Source organism: Cherax quadricarinatus, chromosome 55 (genome assembly GCF_038502225.1).
Source record: "Cherax quadricarinatus isolate ZL_2023a chromosome 55, ASM3850222v1, whole genome shotgun sequence".
NCBI lineage: Eukaryota > Metazoa > Arthropoda > Malacostraca > Decapoda > Parastacidae > Cherax > Cherax quadricarinatus.
Genome location: NC_091346.1, coordinates 6657549 through 6675907, shown reverse-complemented (window position 1 = coordinate 6675907; position 18359 = coordinate 6657549). Strand labels below are relative to the sequence as shown.

Genomic DNA, 18359 nt, shown 5'->3' with positions numbered 1-18359 from the left:
TCACCAAATTCAACTTCAATAACAAAAACATAAAGTGGGACCAAGTAAACCAAGTCCTAACTGATATAAGCTGGGAAGATATACTAAGCAACACAGACCCCAACTTATGCCTAGAACAGATTAACTTGGTGGCACTCGATGTATGCACAAGGCTTATTCCTCTAAGAAAAAGGAGGAGTAGATGTAAAATAGAAAGAGACAGGCGCTCCCTTTACAGGCGACGGAAAAGAATAACAGCGGCTAAAAGAGGTTAATATATCTGAAATGCGTAGGGAGACACTGGTCAGAGAAATAGCAAACATCGAACTTAAGCTAAAGGAATCTTATAGGAGTCAGGAATCGCGGGAAGAACTAAAAACCATAAATGAAATCGAAAGAAACTCAAAGTATTTCTTCTCCTTTGCCAAATCAAAGTCGAGAACAACGTCCAGTATTGGGCCCCTACTTAAACAAGATGGGTCCTACACAGATGACAGCAAGGAAATGAGTGAGCTACTCAAGTCCCAATATGACTCAGTTTTTAGCAAGCCGCTAACCAGACTGAGAGTCGAAGATCAAAATGAATTTTTTATGAGAGATCCACAGAATTTGGTTAACACAAACCTATCTGATGTTATCCTGACGCCAAATGACTTCGAACAGGCGATAAATGACATGCCCATGCACTCTGCCCCAGGGCCAGACTCATGGAACTCCGTGTTCATCAAGAACTGCAAGAAGCCCCTATCACGAGCCTTTACCATCCTATGGAGAGGGAGCATGGACACGGGAGTCGTCCCACAGTTACTAAAAACAACAGACATAGCCCCACTCCACAAAGGGGGCAGTAAAGCAACAGCAAAGAACTACAGACCGATAGCACTAACATCCCATATCATAAAAATCTTTGACAGGGTCCTAAGAAGCAAGATCACCACCCACCTAGAAACCCATCAGCTACACAACCCAGGGCAACATGGGTTTAGAACAGGTCGCTCCTGTCTGTCTCAACTATTGGATCACTACGACAAGGTCCTAGATGCACTAGAAGACAAAAAGAATGCAGATGTAATATATACAGACTTTGCAAAAGCCTTCGACAAGTGTGACCATGGCGTAATAGCGCACAAAATGCGTGCTAAAGGAATAACAGGAAAAGTCGGTCGATGGATCTATAATTTCCTCACTAACAGAACACAGAGAGTAGTAGTCAACAGAGTAAAGTTCGAGGCAGCTACGGTGAAAAGCTCTGTTCCACAAGGCACAGTACTCGCTCCCATCTTGTTCCTCATCCTCATATCTGACATAGACAAGGATATCAGCCACAGCACCGTGTCTTCCTTTGCAGATGACACCCGAATCTGCATGACAGTGTCTTCCATTGCAGACACTGCAAGGCTCCAGGCGGACATCAACCAAATCTTTCAGTGGGCTGCAGAAAACAATATGAAGTTCAACGATGAGAAATTTCAATTACTCAGATATGGTAAACACGAAGAAATTAAATCTTCATCAGAGTACAAAACAAATTCTGGCCACAAAATAGAGCGAAACACCAACGTCAAAGACCTGGGAGTGATCATGTCGGAGGATCTCACCTTCAAGGACCATAACATCATATCAATCGCATCTGCTAGAAAAATGACAGGATGGATAATGAGAACCTTCAAAACTAGGGATGCCAAGCCCATGATGACACTCTTCAGGTCACTTGTTCTATCTAGGCTGGAATATTGCTGCACACTAACAGCACCTTTCAAGGCAGGTGAAATTGCTGACCTAGAAATTGTACAGAGAGCCTTCAAGGCGCACATAACGAAGATAAAACACCTCAATTACTGGGAGCGCTTGAGGTTCCTGAACCTGTATTCCCTGGAACGCAGGCGGGAGAGATACATGATTATATACACCTGGAAAATCCTAGAGGGACTAGTACCGAACTTGCACACGAAAATCACTCACTACGAAAGCAAAAGACTTGGCAGACGATGCAACATCCCCCCAATGAAAAGCAGGGGTGTCACTAGCACGTTAAGAGACCATACAATAAGTGTCAGGGGCCCGAGACTGTTCAACTGCCTCCCAGCATACATAAGGGGGATTACCAACAGACCCCTGGCAGTCTTCAAGCTGGCACTGGACAAGCACCTAAAGTCGGTTCCTGATCAGCCGGGCTGTGGCTCGTATGTTGGTTTGCGTGCAGCCAGCAGTAACAGCCTGGTTGATCAGGCTCTGATCCACCAGGAGGCCTGGTCACAGACCGGGCCGCGGGGGCGTTGACCCCCGGAACTCTCTCCAGGTAAACTCCAGGAATATATTGATTTCTTAATTGCACCTCTCCTCTTTTGATTTGCCTATATATGCCTCTCTTTTGACCAATGAGATGTTTTAATCTATTGTTCATCCATTTAGGATCATTTTTACTTGATCTGATTTCCCTATTTGGAACATAAGTTGTCTGAGCAGCTAGAACTATGCCCTGACCCATAGTCAGGTCATTCCAGTTCAGCCCACCCAAGCAATTTTTCAGTCCTATGAAATTAGCCAAGCGGAAGTCAGGGACAGAGACTTGATTGCCATTATTAGGGGAATTCAATGATATAGTAAAACTGAGTGATCTGTGATCACTTTCCCCAAGCTCATCATTAACCTCAAGATTATTAATTAGCGTTTCCCTGCTGGCAAGAACCAAGTCAAGCAGGTTATTTCCTCTAGTTGGCTCTGTCACAAGCTGTTTTAAAAAACAATCCTGAATCGTATCAAGAAAGTCATTTGACTCTAAATTTCCTGTCAAACTGCTCGAGTCATTCTGTTTATAGTTGAAATCTCCCATTATCACAACATTTTCGTATGTAGAGGCCTTATGAATTTCATCCCATAGAAGTTTTCCGCACTCCCTATCAAGATTTGGGGCCCTGTAAATCACACCCAAAGTTAGTTTTTCACGGCCCTTGAGAAGCTGTAACCGAACAGATTCAGTGGCTGATGCTTCTAATTTTGTATCTTGTCTAACACAACAATTTATATTTTTTCTGACGTACATCGCTACTCCACCACCCTTCCTGTTGACCCTGTCAGTGTGGAATAATTATATATAGCCTTGTATGTGACATTCAGAAGGCATCTCTCTATCTTTCAGATTGAGCCAGGTCTCTGTTATAGCAATGATATTGTGGAAAATATTTCAATTTTCTGAAGCTATAGCGCCTAATAGGTGTTTAATGTGTCGATATGAGTGAAAAATGTATTTGACAATAGGACAGAACCAAGAGTTCACTTTGCGCATGTGCGGATGTGCGGGGGTAGAGGTCGACTCGGGGCATGGGTGAGGCGGGAGTGTTTTGAATGTAGTGAGGAGGCTGGGAAAGCATGGAACCAGGAAATTGGCGTTCATGGCGGCCTAAGGATTAATATAGGCCTCATTTCATAATAGGAAGTGTCGTGACTGTTCCTGATGAAGAGTGAGGGAACGTGATTGACGGCACCATAATGGTAGGACCGGGGGTGACTGGCGCGTCGCCATGGACTGTGTCCCGGGGAAAATTACCCGTGATTTAATCATCACTCATCGGTCTCAAATCTTAATGGAGTGGCCTCCAGTGTGTATAATAATTATGAGACATTAAACCGTCTTGTAAATCGTAATATAATCAGTGATAATAACACTAAGTTAAGGAATCGTTGAAGCGATATGAACTGCCATTCCCAGAGTGTGTGTGCACATGTTTATCTCGTTGTTCCTGTCCCGAGGATAGTGAAGGCTTTATAGAGTCACGACTTCTAAACCGGGACAAACCGACGGATACCTCGTCCTGCTGGAATAAGAACCGTGTCGGTGTAGCAGGACATCGAAATGAGATGGTGAATAGAGGAAATAAGGAGAATCAATCACCCACAGTTAAGTAACCCTTCTAGTTATAGCAGACTGATACTGGCCAGTTAGGTATGTTGTAATTGGATAGGTTATGAGTGATCCAGCTACATCAAGTGACCACCAGAGAATATCTGGTAAGTGGAGAGATTATGTACAAGTGTTTTTCCTTGATGGATATATCCATGTGTAACCTACCCCCCCCCCTTCATTCAGTTACACTAATATAATCTATACAGTCCACAATTAATTAGTAGCACCGTACTTGTGGGTGCTATCCAATCCATACTGGTCTCGGATAGATATGGATAAGATTGTGAGGTCGAAGGAACCACCTGCCGTGACCAGGGTGGTTAAGTTTTCTCACATGTCCACACGGGGTGACTACGGTAAACAATATGGTTGTCTCCCAATGAGTTTACTTGTATGCATGTAATGCTGAGGTACATAAAGGTAATCACCCTAGAAAATTTTCCACAAATATCAATGATTCCTGCACTTGCAATTAATCTTACCTCATCTATCTTATTTCTCAGACTCCTGCTATTAGTATAATAGACCCTAAGGGAGTTATTCCCTAGCTGCCCTCTGCTGTCTCCCTTTGTTTGCTGACCTGATCTATTGTCTTTATTTATAACTTCATGATGAATGTCTTATAATATAATTTAAATATTTATTATTGATATACACAACGTACAAAATACTTTCAACTTGTCCCAATGTAATATCCCCAGATTGTAATTTGAGCAAACTTACTGTCTGCGATAAATAAAAACAGATGCACAACTTAAACAAACTATGATTAATTTATCTAATATTAAGTAGTTTGTAAGTCATTAATTTAGTCTGCCCATAATGCCATGGCATGATAGTGGCTCTCTTTGCACTACAACTCATTATTGTACTTACAGAATCTCAATGTAAACTTGCAAGGAAATAAAGAATGTATTGTATTGTATAATACTGCAATTTATTTCCATAGTTGAGTACTGTGCTACTTAAATTAAGCAGCAACTTAATAGATAGTAAACCAGCACGTATACGCTGGTTAAGATTACTTTACGCTGTAAAGTAATCTTAATAAACTTGATGAAGCATTCACTGAGTGAAACAGTTTTAATGAAGGTTTGTTGTGTCTATGTGACTTACAGGCAGATGCCTTGACGCCGGTGAAGGGCACTTATATTAAGAATCAGACCTACCCTTCCTTTAATTGGTTTGAACCTTCCCCAAGTCGCTGTATAACCTCTACGGACATACCACTGCCACGTAAAATGAATAAAATCTCTCTACATGTCTTTGACATTGACTTTGACATTGACATTGCTTGGACATGACTAGAGCAGAGTACGACTTAAGGTGTAGTTGCCTTTAACTCTAGCCATAACAACAATGGCTGAGGCAGAGAGAGTGTGTGTGGGGGTGCCTCAGAAGGCTGACCTCAAACTTAAGTATGGATGGCCCTTCCCGGACATGAAGGACCCACCTCTCACATTCAGGGTGAAGAGTAACATTATAATTCCTTTGGTTGGAACTTTCAGCAAGATTCTTCTGAGTACGTAAGCTGTGGTATCAGTTGTGTTGCCTAAGTGGGTAGTGTATTGTGCAAGTTTATTAGTCACAATGACATATAAGTATAATTATCATACTTAGTGTAAATTACCTAGGATAACCCAACAAAGTCAGATGAAGTGACTCCATGCTTGTCATGTGAGTGGTAGCTCAAAAATCAGGATCACACAGGTCACTATGGGTCTTTGTCACACCTCACTGAGCATTGCTACATCACTAGAAAATTATTAGTTGTTTCATATTTTACAATTATTTCATATAGTTGAACATGCCACATTAATAAGGAATAAAAGCTCAAAAAGTTTATACCAAATCACCACTGATTTTTTTTCAATTATGTACCTTATTTAGTTGTATGCAGTAGAGTAAGAAATATAAACTCCAAAATTTGACATCTTATTACCAAAAGTAATTAGTCATAATTGGGTTATTAACACAAAGTGTTCTGCTTTATGAAAAGATAAAGATTCATTTGGATTTTTAACCTTGAAGGTTAGCCACCCACGATAACCCAAGAAAGTCAGTGCATCATTTAGGACTGTCTGTCTGATTTCCATTGTGGTCTTTGAATCTTGTCCCCCAGGATGCAATCCACACGTCGACTAACACCCAGGTACCTGCTTAGTACTAAGTGAATGGGGACAGCAGGTGTAAGGAAACATGCTCAGTGTTTCTACCATGGACACTCAGTGTGTGAGGCGAGAGCATCGCCTACTGAGCCACCTATATCCTGTAAATTTTGCATGGTGGTGTCTCTTAAAGGCTGAATGTTAGGACATATAACCTGAGTAACTATAATGCAATCAACCTGAATGAACAGTTATTCCTGGTGCTGTCTGATCAGTTGCCAAGTTAAATATTCAGCGGGAGATGCAACATTGCCCTTATGAAAAGCAGGGGTGCCACAAGTACACTGAGAGACAACATAATAAGTGCCAGGGGCCCAAGACTGTTCAGTTGCCTCCCAGTATACATAAGGGGAATTACCAATAGAACCCTGGCTGTCTTTAAGAAGGCACTGGGCAGGCACCTAAAGTCATTACCTGACCAGCCGGGTTGTGGTTCATATGCCAGTTTATGTGCGGCCAGCAGTAACAGCCTGGTTGATCAAACCCTGATCCACCACTAGGCCTGGTCTCAGACCGAGCTGCAGGGGTATTGGCCCCTGAAACCCTCTCCAGGTATACTCCAGGTATACCATAATATTTAAAGAGCTTGGTTATTATAGAGCACTGTTTGTGTAAGTTACAGTCTCCAGTGGGGTCCATGAGCAAGGTAAACCTTAAATGACTGGTGGGTCGTGTGGTAAGTTTACTGAGGAACACTGTTATAAAGGTACTGACAAGTATCTTAACTTATAGGAAAGTGTTGAAGTATCTATACCTTAAAAATATAAATGTGTATTGTTAACTTAACCATTTGCGGAAAATTACATTTATCTGAATGTATCATTATGTACATAACAGTAAATGAACAAAGATAATTATTATTTATCAGTTAGACAAGTAGGAATTTGGGATACCTAGGTTGCAAAAAATGTACCCCTTCGATACTTACCACTGTCATATCCACAAGTTGCTCTGGACCTATTAATTATAAATGAAATATACATACACCAGGAATTCTGGTAAATATATAAATTTGTGGACTATATTAAATTAATAAAGAATTATATATATACACATTTATATAACAGAAGGAAAATATCTTAATATCACCCACCAGTTTGACTGGAGATTAATGTGTCATGTACAAGACCCCCCCTTTTGTCTACATTTATGAAAAATTTGCTGTATAGCCCTTGTGGCTTAGCGCTTCTTTTTGATTATAATAATAATAATATGAAAAATTTACTGGCCAGAATTTAAACATAAATTAGACAGCTTATCTGAGGTTCCTGGAGTTGTCCTGTCCTGTCGACTGATACTCAAGTTATGCAGGAATGCACATCTGACAATTTCGTCTCCTATTTGAGAGGTGTCAGCCCAATTTTAACCTCTAGAGCACGAAAAATTCTTCCCAATATTCACTAACAGTTGACCAGTTCAAACAGCAATGGCAAGTCCTTCTGCGCAGGCGCAGCTTCCTGTTTTCGATAACATAAATTTTATTAAATACAGTATGCCCATCTGTTTACATATAACTACTGTATTTCTGGAAAATATATAAAGTATTTTCCACACCATTACTGACAATTAGTTATGTAAATTTGCTCTTGTTTACTTGTGCAGTGTACATGAAAATTAATTTACAGGTAAGCCTTTAATATTAGAATTAACAGTAGAAAACCTAGACAGAAACTACATTTTCTTTAGGTAAAAATCAAATTTTGAGTTAAAGTATATTTTCAGAGTGGTGTAATAGTGTCAGTGGCCATAATGTGGAACGGCTACAGGAGTTGGTTGGCAATAGACCAGAAGGTGTACCTCTTGTTACTGTATCAAACCATTACTCCTGCATTGATGATCCTGCACTTTGGGGTAAGATGATTACCATGTGTAGTTTGTAAGATATATACAAGCAGCATTGGTTTCTTTATGATATGGTCTGCTAATTGCATTCAGTGGGTGTCAAAAAATTCTCGAGTCAGCAAATAACTCTGTTAGGTTTTTTGATAATGCCAGAGAATGAATATCATTAACCCTTTCAGTGGTCATTACATAGAACTACATCATTGATGCCAGGGTCCCTGATGTAGATCTATGGCTAAATTCTAGTGGCTTTAAATTTAGTGCAAGAAACCTGGTAGGCCTACATATGAGAGAATGGGTCTGTATGGTTGGTGTGTGCAGCATACAGAAAATCGGCCCCTGCAGTGCATTGTGGGAATGCTATATACCAATGGCTATGGTAGTGCCTAGTAAATACTGTACTAAACTTTTGTAGAGTACCGACACATCAAAACTAAAAAGATACAAAGAGCTTGATACATTATCATATTTGTTTTAGGATGTTTGCATAAGCATTTTTATTTTTTTTGTGGCTTGTTTGCAACACACAAATCTTAAGTGATACTCCATATTAGTAAGAGAAGAGACAATTCATCTACTGTTTTCTCACTTTATATTAGTGAAATCATTTAAATTTTAGGAAGCAGATTTAGTTGCAAAAAAACTTTTGAACTTATATTGATAAAATTTTTACTTTGGTCTGATACTAGTTTAATTATCAAATAAAGGGAGATGGCTGGATAAACATAGAAAAAACCACAATGAGAAATAAAAAAACTTTTCAACAGCCCTTGGGTATTCTCCAGTCATGAAATAAGAAATAGTAGATATTTTGATGAAACAGAAATCAACCCTTTTGTGAAAAGTGCACTGTCGTATAACAATTGAACATTTTGTTATTGAATGTTAAGAATACATTGAAGTTTTGAAGACAATCTTCTACAAACGTTTTAAACATATATCCTAACCAGTCTCATAATGCATTTATTTTTTAATTAGATCAATTTTTTATTACTGGTATACAAAAAAGGCATATGTTCATCCTTAAATAATGCAGCGATTTTTTTTTTTGTGTAAAATTTTTGTTCATAATAGTGCACCAGGTACTTGTGAGCTGAATGGGTTCCTGCACTGCTAAAATCAACTTAATCTTTCTTCTTTTCCTTGCAATTTAGACTGTGGTACCACACCTGGTCAAGGCACCAGTTGTGGGGAGGCTAAACAAGAGATTGGCTGCTGCAAGAGAGCGGCTGCACTACAACTTTTTCTGAAACCATATTCACAATCACACAGTAACAAACTGTAATAACATCATCGATCATTTCTTACGAGATATGTATCTCAAAACTTATACTAGTGATTAACAAGAGCACTCTAGTCTGTGATTGGAACTATGTTTTCTTCCATCAAGAGAGCCATTTTCTCTGTGCTAGGCACACTAGGTAGAGGTGAGTGAGAGGTGAGGCCAGTTGGTCAACATATCCTCATAGGAATATCAGGCAGCTATCCTTGTCTGGCTCACAACTTTTTCCCCTCTCTCTGAGCCGGTGGGAATGGAGGGTAGAGAGAGAGACTTCTACTTGTTTATCCTGAATTCACACATCCATGTAAGAGGTGTAGAAGTAGCAGAGACAAATTAAGTTTTCTCAGCACTTGTAGTAGTAGTTGTAGTAGTGCAGGTAATTGTATTAAATCCATGCTTTCCATCTTCCTTTCCTATAAATCCTCCATGCATGTGTCTCTTACAGCATGATAGTACATGGCACCCACCTTTTACCCATCATGCCAGCATTGTGGCCAGAGAGACTGAAGAGTAGGGAGTGTCTTCTTTTCTGTCTATATTTCAGTCATACAGACAAAACAAGTAGCAGTAGACAGCAACTAGTTTTTCTCTAATGCACGTTTTTCTAAGTACTGTCCTCTCAATCCCCTTCTCTCTCTCCTCTTTTTGTTTACACTTAAGGATTCTATAGATAAACATGTTCATGTATTCGTTTTAAAAGCCAGTAGCAGTTAACTTTCTTTTTTAGCTCACTTTAATGTCTGGTTTTTATATCTTTATTGTAGAGTTAATTTATAGGTGTATATTAATTTAGTGTAAAGCAGAATGATGTACTTGTAGGGGACAGGGTGAAATTAAAGCCATCTTTGAGTCACCTTTTATTTAGTGAGTTAATTTGATTTCTTGAAAATCTGTTTGTTATGAAAACATTTTCCAAATGGTATCTAGTCATAAAAATGAATGAGGCTAATTGATTGCAACAGTGATGATGATGGTTACCCATCTTATTATATAATAGCTTTCCTCTGATTTATACCAATAAATGGTATGTCTATCTCAACGGTTTGTGTATAATATTGATACAAATTGCAGTTATAGAAACTTTATGACTGTTCTTGAAGTTGGGCCATAATGAGAATAGCCAAGTGGGAGACCTTGACAGCATTGACACATAACAGTATGGCTACTGACATTTCTTTAATGTTGAAGGCTCTGCTGAAATTACAGGTTCAACCAAGGTGGATTGAGACTTAAGGCAAGTTGCCTTGCACAGTCTTTTATGTTATTCACTTCATTTATCTCTAGTAGTAATGTCATATTGTCTGAAGACCATCATCATCATTTGTGTTTTCTCAGTAGCAAATGTAACTTGATATCTCTTGCCCAAGGCAGATGGAGCTGCAGGTTGGTGATTTATGTTCTCAGGGAAGTGAGCATTTCTTCTCTTGAATATATGTTAGAGTGCAGTCATTTGCATGGACATGAGATTCATGTAAATGGTGAATTAGGTCACTGAAGTATAGTTCATTATAAATTTTATAGCAATGGATTGAGCATACTCCCTTGTTAGCTGGCACTGATTAAGTGGCTTACAAACAATGTATCAGTAAGTCTTAGCTAAAAAGAGTAGTTACTCAGGTGTAGAATGGATCCAGAGATTCTCTGTGCTTGCAGTTTTATTGAGAAGCAGCAGTGCCAAACCCATTGAAAGGCATTAGCAGTATTTACCATAGTTACTTTTAAGAGATGATCTTACATTTATCCAGCAATTGGTGTCATATAGCAGACAGACTCAACAGGAAATCAGCTGCAGGGCAATCTTTTCTGAAGTAAACAAAAAGACCAGTTATCTAATGCTAGTCAGAGTTAGTATATGTGAGCTAGAGGTGATGCTGCCTAATCATCACATCTGTGTAATAATCTTGTGCTTCCTTCATCGAGCCCCACAGCCTTTTGCATGTCCCATGGAATTATGGGGATGGATTTTTGACACAGTTTGTTGCTATCTATGGAAGTTGGCTATCTAGATTCAGGGCTTGAATCTTAACATCAAAAAAGTTGGGAAACCATTCAGCCTTTTCTTAATTACTGTTAGAGCAGCCCCATTCTGTTAATTTAGAGCTGGAATTGTGTTATTGGGTAACTTTTCTCACTTTGCCCTCGTCTCCCTCTATTCTCTCTCTCATACCTCTGCTCCCCTACTCTCTCTCTATCACCCTTCTTCTAATATCTCTTCCTCCCCTCCCTCTCTCTCATCTCTTCTTGTCCTCCCATCGTCTCCTTTTTCTCTCTCCCTCCCCTCCCCTCCTCTTCCCACTCTAGACAACAAAGTTTTAAATATTAAATCAGAATATTAATTTGCACATACAGTGTAAACAACTCCTATACTAATGCATCTGTAATTCTCAGGTTTGTTAAGATGGCGAGATTTGTGGAGTGCTCACACAATGCGCTGGTCTCCTGCTGCCCATGATATTGCTTTCACTCGTCAATTTTACAGTTGGTTCTTTAGCCATGGAAAGTGTATTCCAATTATTAGAGGACTTGGAGTGTATCAGGTTGGTGTCTAAATAGTATCCAGCCGTCATCTGTTAGTTCTAGTAACAGTGCATATTGCATTTGTTGTTACGGAACTAACAGATTTCAAAACTTTTTCTGCATAAGAATTCATAAATTCCATTCCCTGTTTTTAAAAGTTTTTCAGTTGACTATGCTATATAGGTTTTCAATCAGGTATATTTAAACAAACAAATTTTTATGAAAGTGTATATGATTCATTTATGTTGTCCCATTCCAGACAGTAAGTCCTCCATATTTGAGAGAGGTTACATTCCAGGAGAGAGTACAGTCACTGAAAAGTTTGAAAACAGTCTCTTGAACAATGAAGTAGGATTTGGTGGAGTGTTGGAAAATGAGTAGTGGTGAATGTGTCAGCAATAAACACGAGGAAGAAAACAATTTTTTTTTGTTTCACAGGTCGTATCTCTTAAAATATTATTTAATCTTATTAATATTGAAATTCACAGAAATATGTAGAAAGATTTCTGCATAGGAGAGGTAGCAAGCAAATTTTCAACAAAATTCTAGGTCATAGTAATTGTCGATTTAAGCCAAAAGAAAAAAAAAATTGACAGATTTGTACCACAAAAATATAAGCATCCAGCAAATGCTCCAATATGCCATATAAAACAATTAATGCACTTGATAAAACAAGCCACATAAAATGCATATTGAAAAAAATCACCATGTGAACTCGGACCATAGAAGGAGAATGACTGTTTCTTTAACCCTTTCCTTGTCCATCACATAGAACTACCACCACCACTGCTGCCACTACCACCACTAGCAACACTTTAATACTATTTCCTCCTCTTGTTACACCACTCCCATTCCTGGCTCCCTTCTCTTTGTGTTTTCTTTGTAACTAGTTAATGGTCTAAGTTGGTCCAAAATGTTGTCATAAGTCTCAGTCTCTTATGTGAGGGATATTTGTGTTCTGTTTCAGTCACAGTATTATGCATTTTTATTTTTTTAATTTTTTTGGTTGATTAGATATTTGCATCAGTGAGAAGGTGTTCCTAATATAGTGGCCACTGAGTGTGTATATGTGTTTATTTATTTACATATTTAATATACAGTGGGGGGAAATAAATGGGATTAAATCTGGAGTATCTGAGAGAGAGCTAAGGAAGGGGTAGCAACAATGTTGAAGGATCAGTTATGGAAGGAGAAAAGAGAATATGAATGTGTAAATTCAAGGATTATGTGGATTAAAGTAAAGGTTGGATACGAAAAGTGGGTCATAATAAGCGTGTATGCACCTGGAGAAGAGAGGAATGTAGAAGAGAGAGAGAAATTTTAGGAGATGTTAAGTGAATGTATAGGAACCTTTGAATCCAGTGAGAGAGTAATTGTGGTAGGGGACCTGAATGCTAAAGTAGGAGAAACTTTTAGAGAGGGTGTGGTAGGTAAGTTTGGGGTGCAAGGTGTAAATGATAATGGGAGCCCTTTGATTGAACTTTGTATAGAAAGGGGTTTAGTTATAGGTAATACATATTTTAAGAAAAAGAGGATAAATAAGTATACAAGATACAATGTAGGATGAAATGACAGTAGTTTGTTGGATTATGTATTGGTAGATAAAAGACTGTTGAGTAGACTTCAGGATGTACATGTTTATAGAGGGGCCACAGATATATCAGATCATTTTTTAGTTGTAGCTACACTGAGAGTAAAAGGTAGATGGGATACAAGGAGAATAGAAGCATCAGGTAAGAGAGAGGTGAAGGTTTATAAACTAAAAGAGGAGGCAGTTAGGGTAAGATATAAACAACTGTTGGAGGATAGATGGGCTAATGAGAGCATAGGCAATGGGGTCGAAGAGGTATGGGGTAGGTTTAAAAATGTAGTGTTAGAGTGTTCAGCAGAAGTTTTTGGTTACAGGAAAGTGGATGCAGGAGGGAAGAGGAGCGATTGGTGGAATGATGTTGTAAAGAGAGTAGTAAGGGAGAAAAAGTTAGCATATGAGAAGTTTTTACAAAGTAGAAGTGATGCAAGGAGGGAAGAGTATATGGAGAAAAAGAGAGAGGTTAAGAGAGTGGTGAAGCAATGTAAAAAGAGAGCAAATGAGAGAGTGGGTGAGATGTTATCAACAAATTTTGTTGAAAATAAGAAAAAGTTTTGGAGTGAGATGAACAAGTTAAGGAAGCCTAGAGAACAAATGGATTTGTCAGTTAAAAATAGGAGAGGAGAGTTATTAAATGGAGAGTTAGAGGTATTGGGATGATGTAGGGAATATTTTGAGGAATTGTTGAATGTTGATGTAGATAGGGAAGCTGTGATTTCATGTATAGGGCAAGGAGGAATAACATCTTGTAGGAGTGAGGAAGAGCCAGTTGTGAGTGTGGGGGAAGTTTGTGAGGCAGTAGGTAAAATGAAAGGGGATAAGGAAGCTGGGATTGATGGGATAAAGATAGAAATGTTAAAAGCAAGTGGGGATATAGTTTAGGAGTGGTTGGTTCTATTATTTAATAAATGTATGGAAGAGGGTAAGGTACCTAGGGATTGGCAGAGAGTATGCATAGTTCCTTTGTATAAAGGCTAAGGGGACAAAAGAGAGTGCAAAAATTATAGGAGGATAAGTCTGTTGAGTATACCTGGTAAAGTGTATGGTAGAGTTATTATTGAAAGAATTAAGAGTAAGACGGAGAATAGGATAGCAGATGAACAAGGAGGCTTTAGGAAAGGTAGGGGGTGTGTGGACCAGGTGTTTACAATGAAACATATAAGTGAACAGTATTTAGATAAGGCTAAAGAGGTTTTTGTGGCATTTATGGATTTGGAAAAGGCATGTGAAAGGGTGGATAGGGGGGCGATGTGGCAGATGTTGCAGGTGTATGGTATAGGAGGTAGGTTACTGAAAGCAGTGAAGAGTTTTTATGAGGATAGTGAGGCTCAAGTTAGAGTATGTAGGAAAGAGGGAAATTATTTCCCAGTAAAAGTAGGCCTTAGACAAGGATGCGTGATGTCACCGTGGTTGTTCAATATATTTATAGATGGGGTTGTAAGAGAAGTAAATGCGAGGGTCTTGGCAAGAGGTGTGGAGTTAAAAGATAAAGAATCACACATAAAGTGGGAGTTCTCACAGTTGCTCTTTGCTGATGACACTGTGCTCTTGGGTGATTCTGAAGAGAAGTTGCAGAGGTTGGTGGATGAATTTGGTAGGGTATGTAAAAGAAGAAAATTGAAAGTGAATACAGGAACGAGTAAGGTTATGAGGATAACAGAAAGATTAGGTGATGAAAGATTGGATATCAGATTGGAGGGAGAGAGTATGGAGGTGAATGTATTCAGATATTTGGGAGTGGACGTGTCAGCGGATGGGTCTATGAAAGATGAGGTGAATCATAGAATTGATGAGGGGAAAAGGGTGAGCGGTGCACTTAGGAGTCTGTGGAGACAAAGAACTTTGCCCTTGGAAGCAAAGAGGGAAATGTATGAGAGTATAGTTTTACCAACGCTCCTGTATGAGTGTGAAGCATGGGTGATGAATGTTGCAGCGAGGAGAAGGCTGGAGGCAGTGGACATGTCATGTCTGAGGGCAATGTGTGGTGTGAATATAATGCAGAGAATTCGTAGTTTGGAAGTTAGGAGGAGGTGCGGGATTACCAAAACTGTTGTCCAGAGGGCTGAGGAAGGGTTGTTGAGGTGGTTCGGATATGTAGAGAGAATGGAGCGAAACAGAATGACTTCAAGAGTGTATCAGTCTGTAGTGGAAGGAAGGCGGGGTAGGGGTCGGCCTAGGAAAGGTTGGAGGGAGGGGGTAAATGAGGTTTTGTATGCGAGGGGCTTGGACTTCCAGCAGGCATGCGTGAGCATGTTTGATAGGAGTGAATGGAGACAAATGGTTTTTAATACTTGACGTGCTGTTGGAGTGTGAGCAAAGTAACATTTATGAAGGGATTCAGGGAAACCGGCAGGCCGGACTTGAGTCCTGGAGATGGGAAGTACAGTGCCTGCACTCTGAAGGAGGGGTATTAATGTTACAGTTTAAAAACTATAGTGTAAAGCACCCTTCTGGCAAGACAGTGATGGAGTGAATGATGGTGAAAGTTTTTCTTTTTCGGGCCACCCTGCCTTGGTGGGAATCGGCCAGTGTGTTAATAATAAAAATAATAATAATTAATATACAGTATATTAACCCTTAAACTGTCCAAACGTAGATTTACGTTTGCACGCTTATTGCTCCGACCTTGATTTTCCTCATAAGAAAGAATGTAAAAAAAAAAAAATGTAGATCTACGTTCGGAGCGTTACGCGAGCAAACGTAGATCTACGTTTGGACAGTTTAAGGGTTAAAGGCAGTAAATCAAGATTGAAAATTAATAAGTCTATTGACAATATTTTTTGTCTTCCTCAGCAAGCAATGGATTTCATGATTGAGAGACTGAAGGAAGGCCAGTGGGTGCATATATTTCCTGAGGGTAAGGTAAACATGGGCATGGAACACATCCGCCTCAAATGGGGTGTTGGAAGACTAGTATATGATTCACCGGTTTGCCCTATTGTTTTGCCATTCTACCACGTTGGAATGGACCAAATTCTACCAACTCGAGTTCCTTATATTCCCAGAGTGGGAAAGACAGTAACTGTTGTGGTTGGAGAGCCAATGGATTTCAAGGCATTAGTATCTGAAATGAAGGAGAAGCAGGAGGACCCTACAACAGCTCGTAAAGTCATCACAGACAAGATTCAAGAGGAGCTGGGTAAATTAAGGGACAGAGCTGAAAAACTTCATGCAAATATACTCCATGAGGAAAATCAATGATATAGAAACTTAACAAAAGGATAGCTATTAGATTCTTTATGTCTTAGGCCTATGAACATTCATCTTATTATTTAACTTTTAAAGCAGAATTTGCAATGCAATAAAAAAAAGTGCGTAGGGAATTAAAAGTTCCTTATAAAAGATATTTTTTACAAGTACTTTTTAAAAAATTTACATTTTATGGCATAAGATACTCTGTAGCAGTAAGTTATAAATCATAGATATATAGATATATATAGGTAGTAGGTTGGTAGACAGCAACCGCCCAGGGAGGTACTACCGTCCTGCCAAGTGAGTGTAAAACGAAAGCCTGTAATTGTTTTACATGATGGTAGGATTGCTGGTGTCCTTTTTTCTGTCTCATGAACATGCAAGATTTCAGGTACGTCTTGCTACTTCTACTTACACTTAGGTCACACTACACATACATGTACAAGCACATATATGCACACCCCTCTGGGTGTTCTTCTATTTTCTTTCTAGTTCTTATTCTTGTTTATTTCCTCTTATCTCCATGGGGAAGTGGAACAGAATTCTTCCTCCGTAAGCCATGCGTGTTGTAAGAGGCGACTAAAATGCCGGGAGCAAGGGGCTAGTAACCTCTTCTCCTGTATATATTACTAAATGTAAAAGGAGAAACTTTCGTTTTTCCTTTTGGGCCACCCCGCCTCGGTGGGATACGGCCGGTGTGTTGAAAGAAAGAAAAGGAGAAACTTTCGTTTTTCCTTTTGGGCCACCCCGCCTCGGTGGGATACGGCTGGTGTGTTGAAAGAAAGAAGAAAGATATAGATATATATTGGTTACCCCTCTTTTATTCCGAATTGCTGTCATTATTGATTGGCGACATGAGTGTGTTAAGTGACATGAATTTGCCAGGTGGCATGAAAGTGCCAAGTGACATAAGCGTGCCAAGTGGCTTGAGTGTGTACAGGTGACTTGAGCGTGCCAAGTGGCTTTGAGCGTGTCAAGTGGCTTTGAGTGTGCTTGGCAACTTTAATACATTGGGTGGCTGGAGTGTACAAAGGTTGCTTTAGTGTAACTGGTGGCTTGAATATCCACAGGTAGCTTAAGTGCACAAGGTAGCCTGAGGGTGTGCAGATGGGTTGATTATGAAAGGATATGTCACACTCCTGTATCTAAAGTGAAAATATGTTGGAGATTATGATGTTTCAAACAGTACAGTGGACCCTCGGTTATCGGCCGTAATCTGTTCCAGAAGCTCGGCCTATAACCGAAATGGCCGAAAACCGAAATAATATTTCCCATAAGAATTAATGGTACAATTAATCTGTTCCAGACAATTTTTTTTTTTTTTTTTTTAACAAGTCGGCTGTCTCCCACCAAGGCAGGGTGACCCAAAAAGAAAGAAAATCCCCAAAAAGAAAATACTTTCATCATCATTCAACACTTTCACCTCACTCACACATAATCACTGTTTTTGCAGAGGTGCTCAGAACACAACAGTTTAGAAGCATGTACGTAATAAAGATACACAACATATCCCTCGAAACTGCCAATATCCCGAACCCCTCCTTTTGAGTGCAGGCATTGTACTTCCCATTTCCAGGACTCTAGTCTGGCTGCATAAAACTAACCGGTTTCTCTGAATCCCTTCAATAAATATTACCCTGCTCACACTCCAACAGCTCGTCAGGTCCCAAATACCACTCGTCTCCATTCACTCCTATCTAACACGCTCATGCATGCTTGCTGGAAGTCCAAGCCCCTCGCCCACAAAACCTCCTTTAACCCCTACCTCCAACCTTTTCGAGGATGACCCATACCCTGCCTTCCTTTCCCTACAGATTTAAATGCTCTCCATGTCATTCTACTTTGGTCCATTCTCTCTAAATGACCAAACCACCTCAACAACCCCTC

The 18359-nt window shown here is 39.5% G+C and overlaps 1 protein-coding gene across 1 annotated transcript in view; it reads left to right on the top strand.

The window, feature by feature from the left end:
• Nucleotides 1-5090: 5090 nt before the first annotated feature.
• The window catches only part of Taz (tafazzin, phospholipid-lysophospholipid transacylase), a 32375-nt gene continuing 19106 nt past the window's right edge, over nt 5091-18359 (top strand). The window contains exons 1-4 of the mRNA XM_070096787.1: nt 5091-5405; nt 7774-7902; nt 11564-11712; nt 16074-16419. Coding sequence (XP_069952888.1) covers nt 5243-5405; nt 7774-7902; nt 11564-11712; nt 16074-16419 — 787 coding nt within the window. The 5' untranslated portion in view covers nt 5091-5242. The remainder of the gene's footprint in view (nt 5406-7773; nt 7903-11563; nt 11713-16073; nt 16420-18359) is intronic.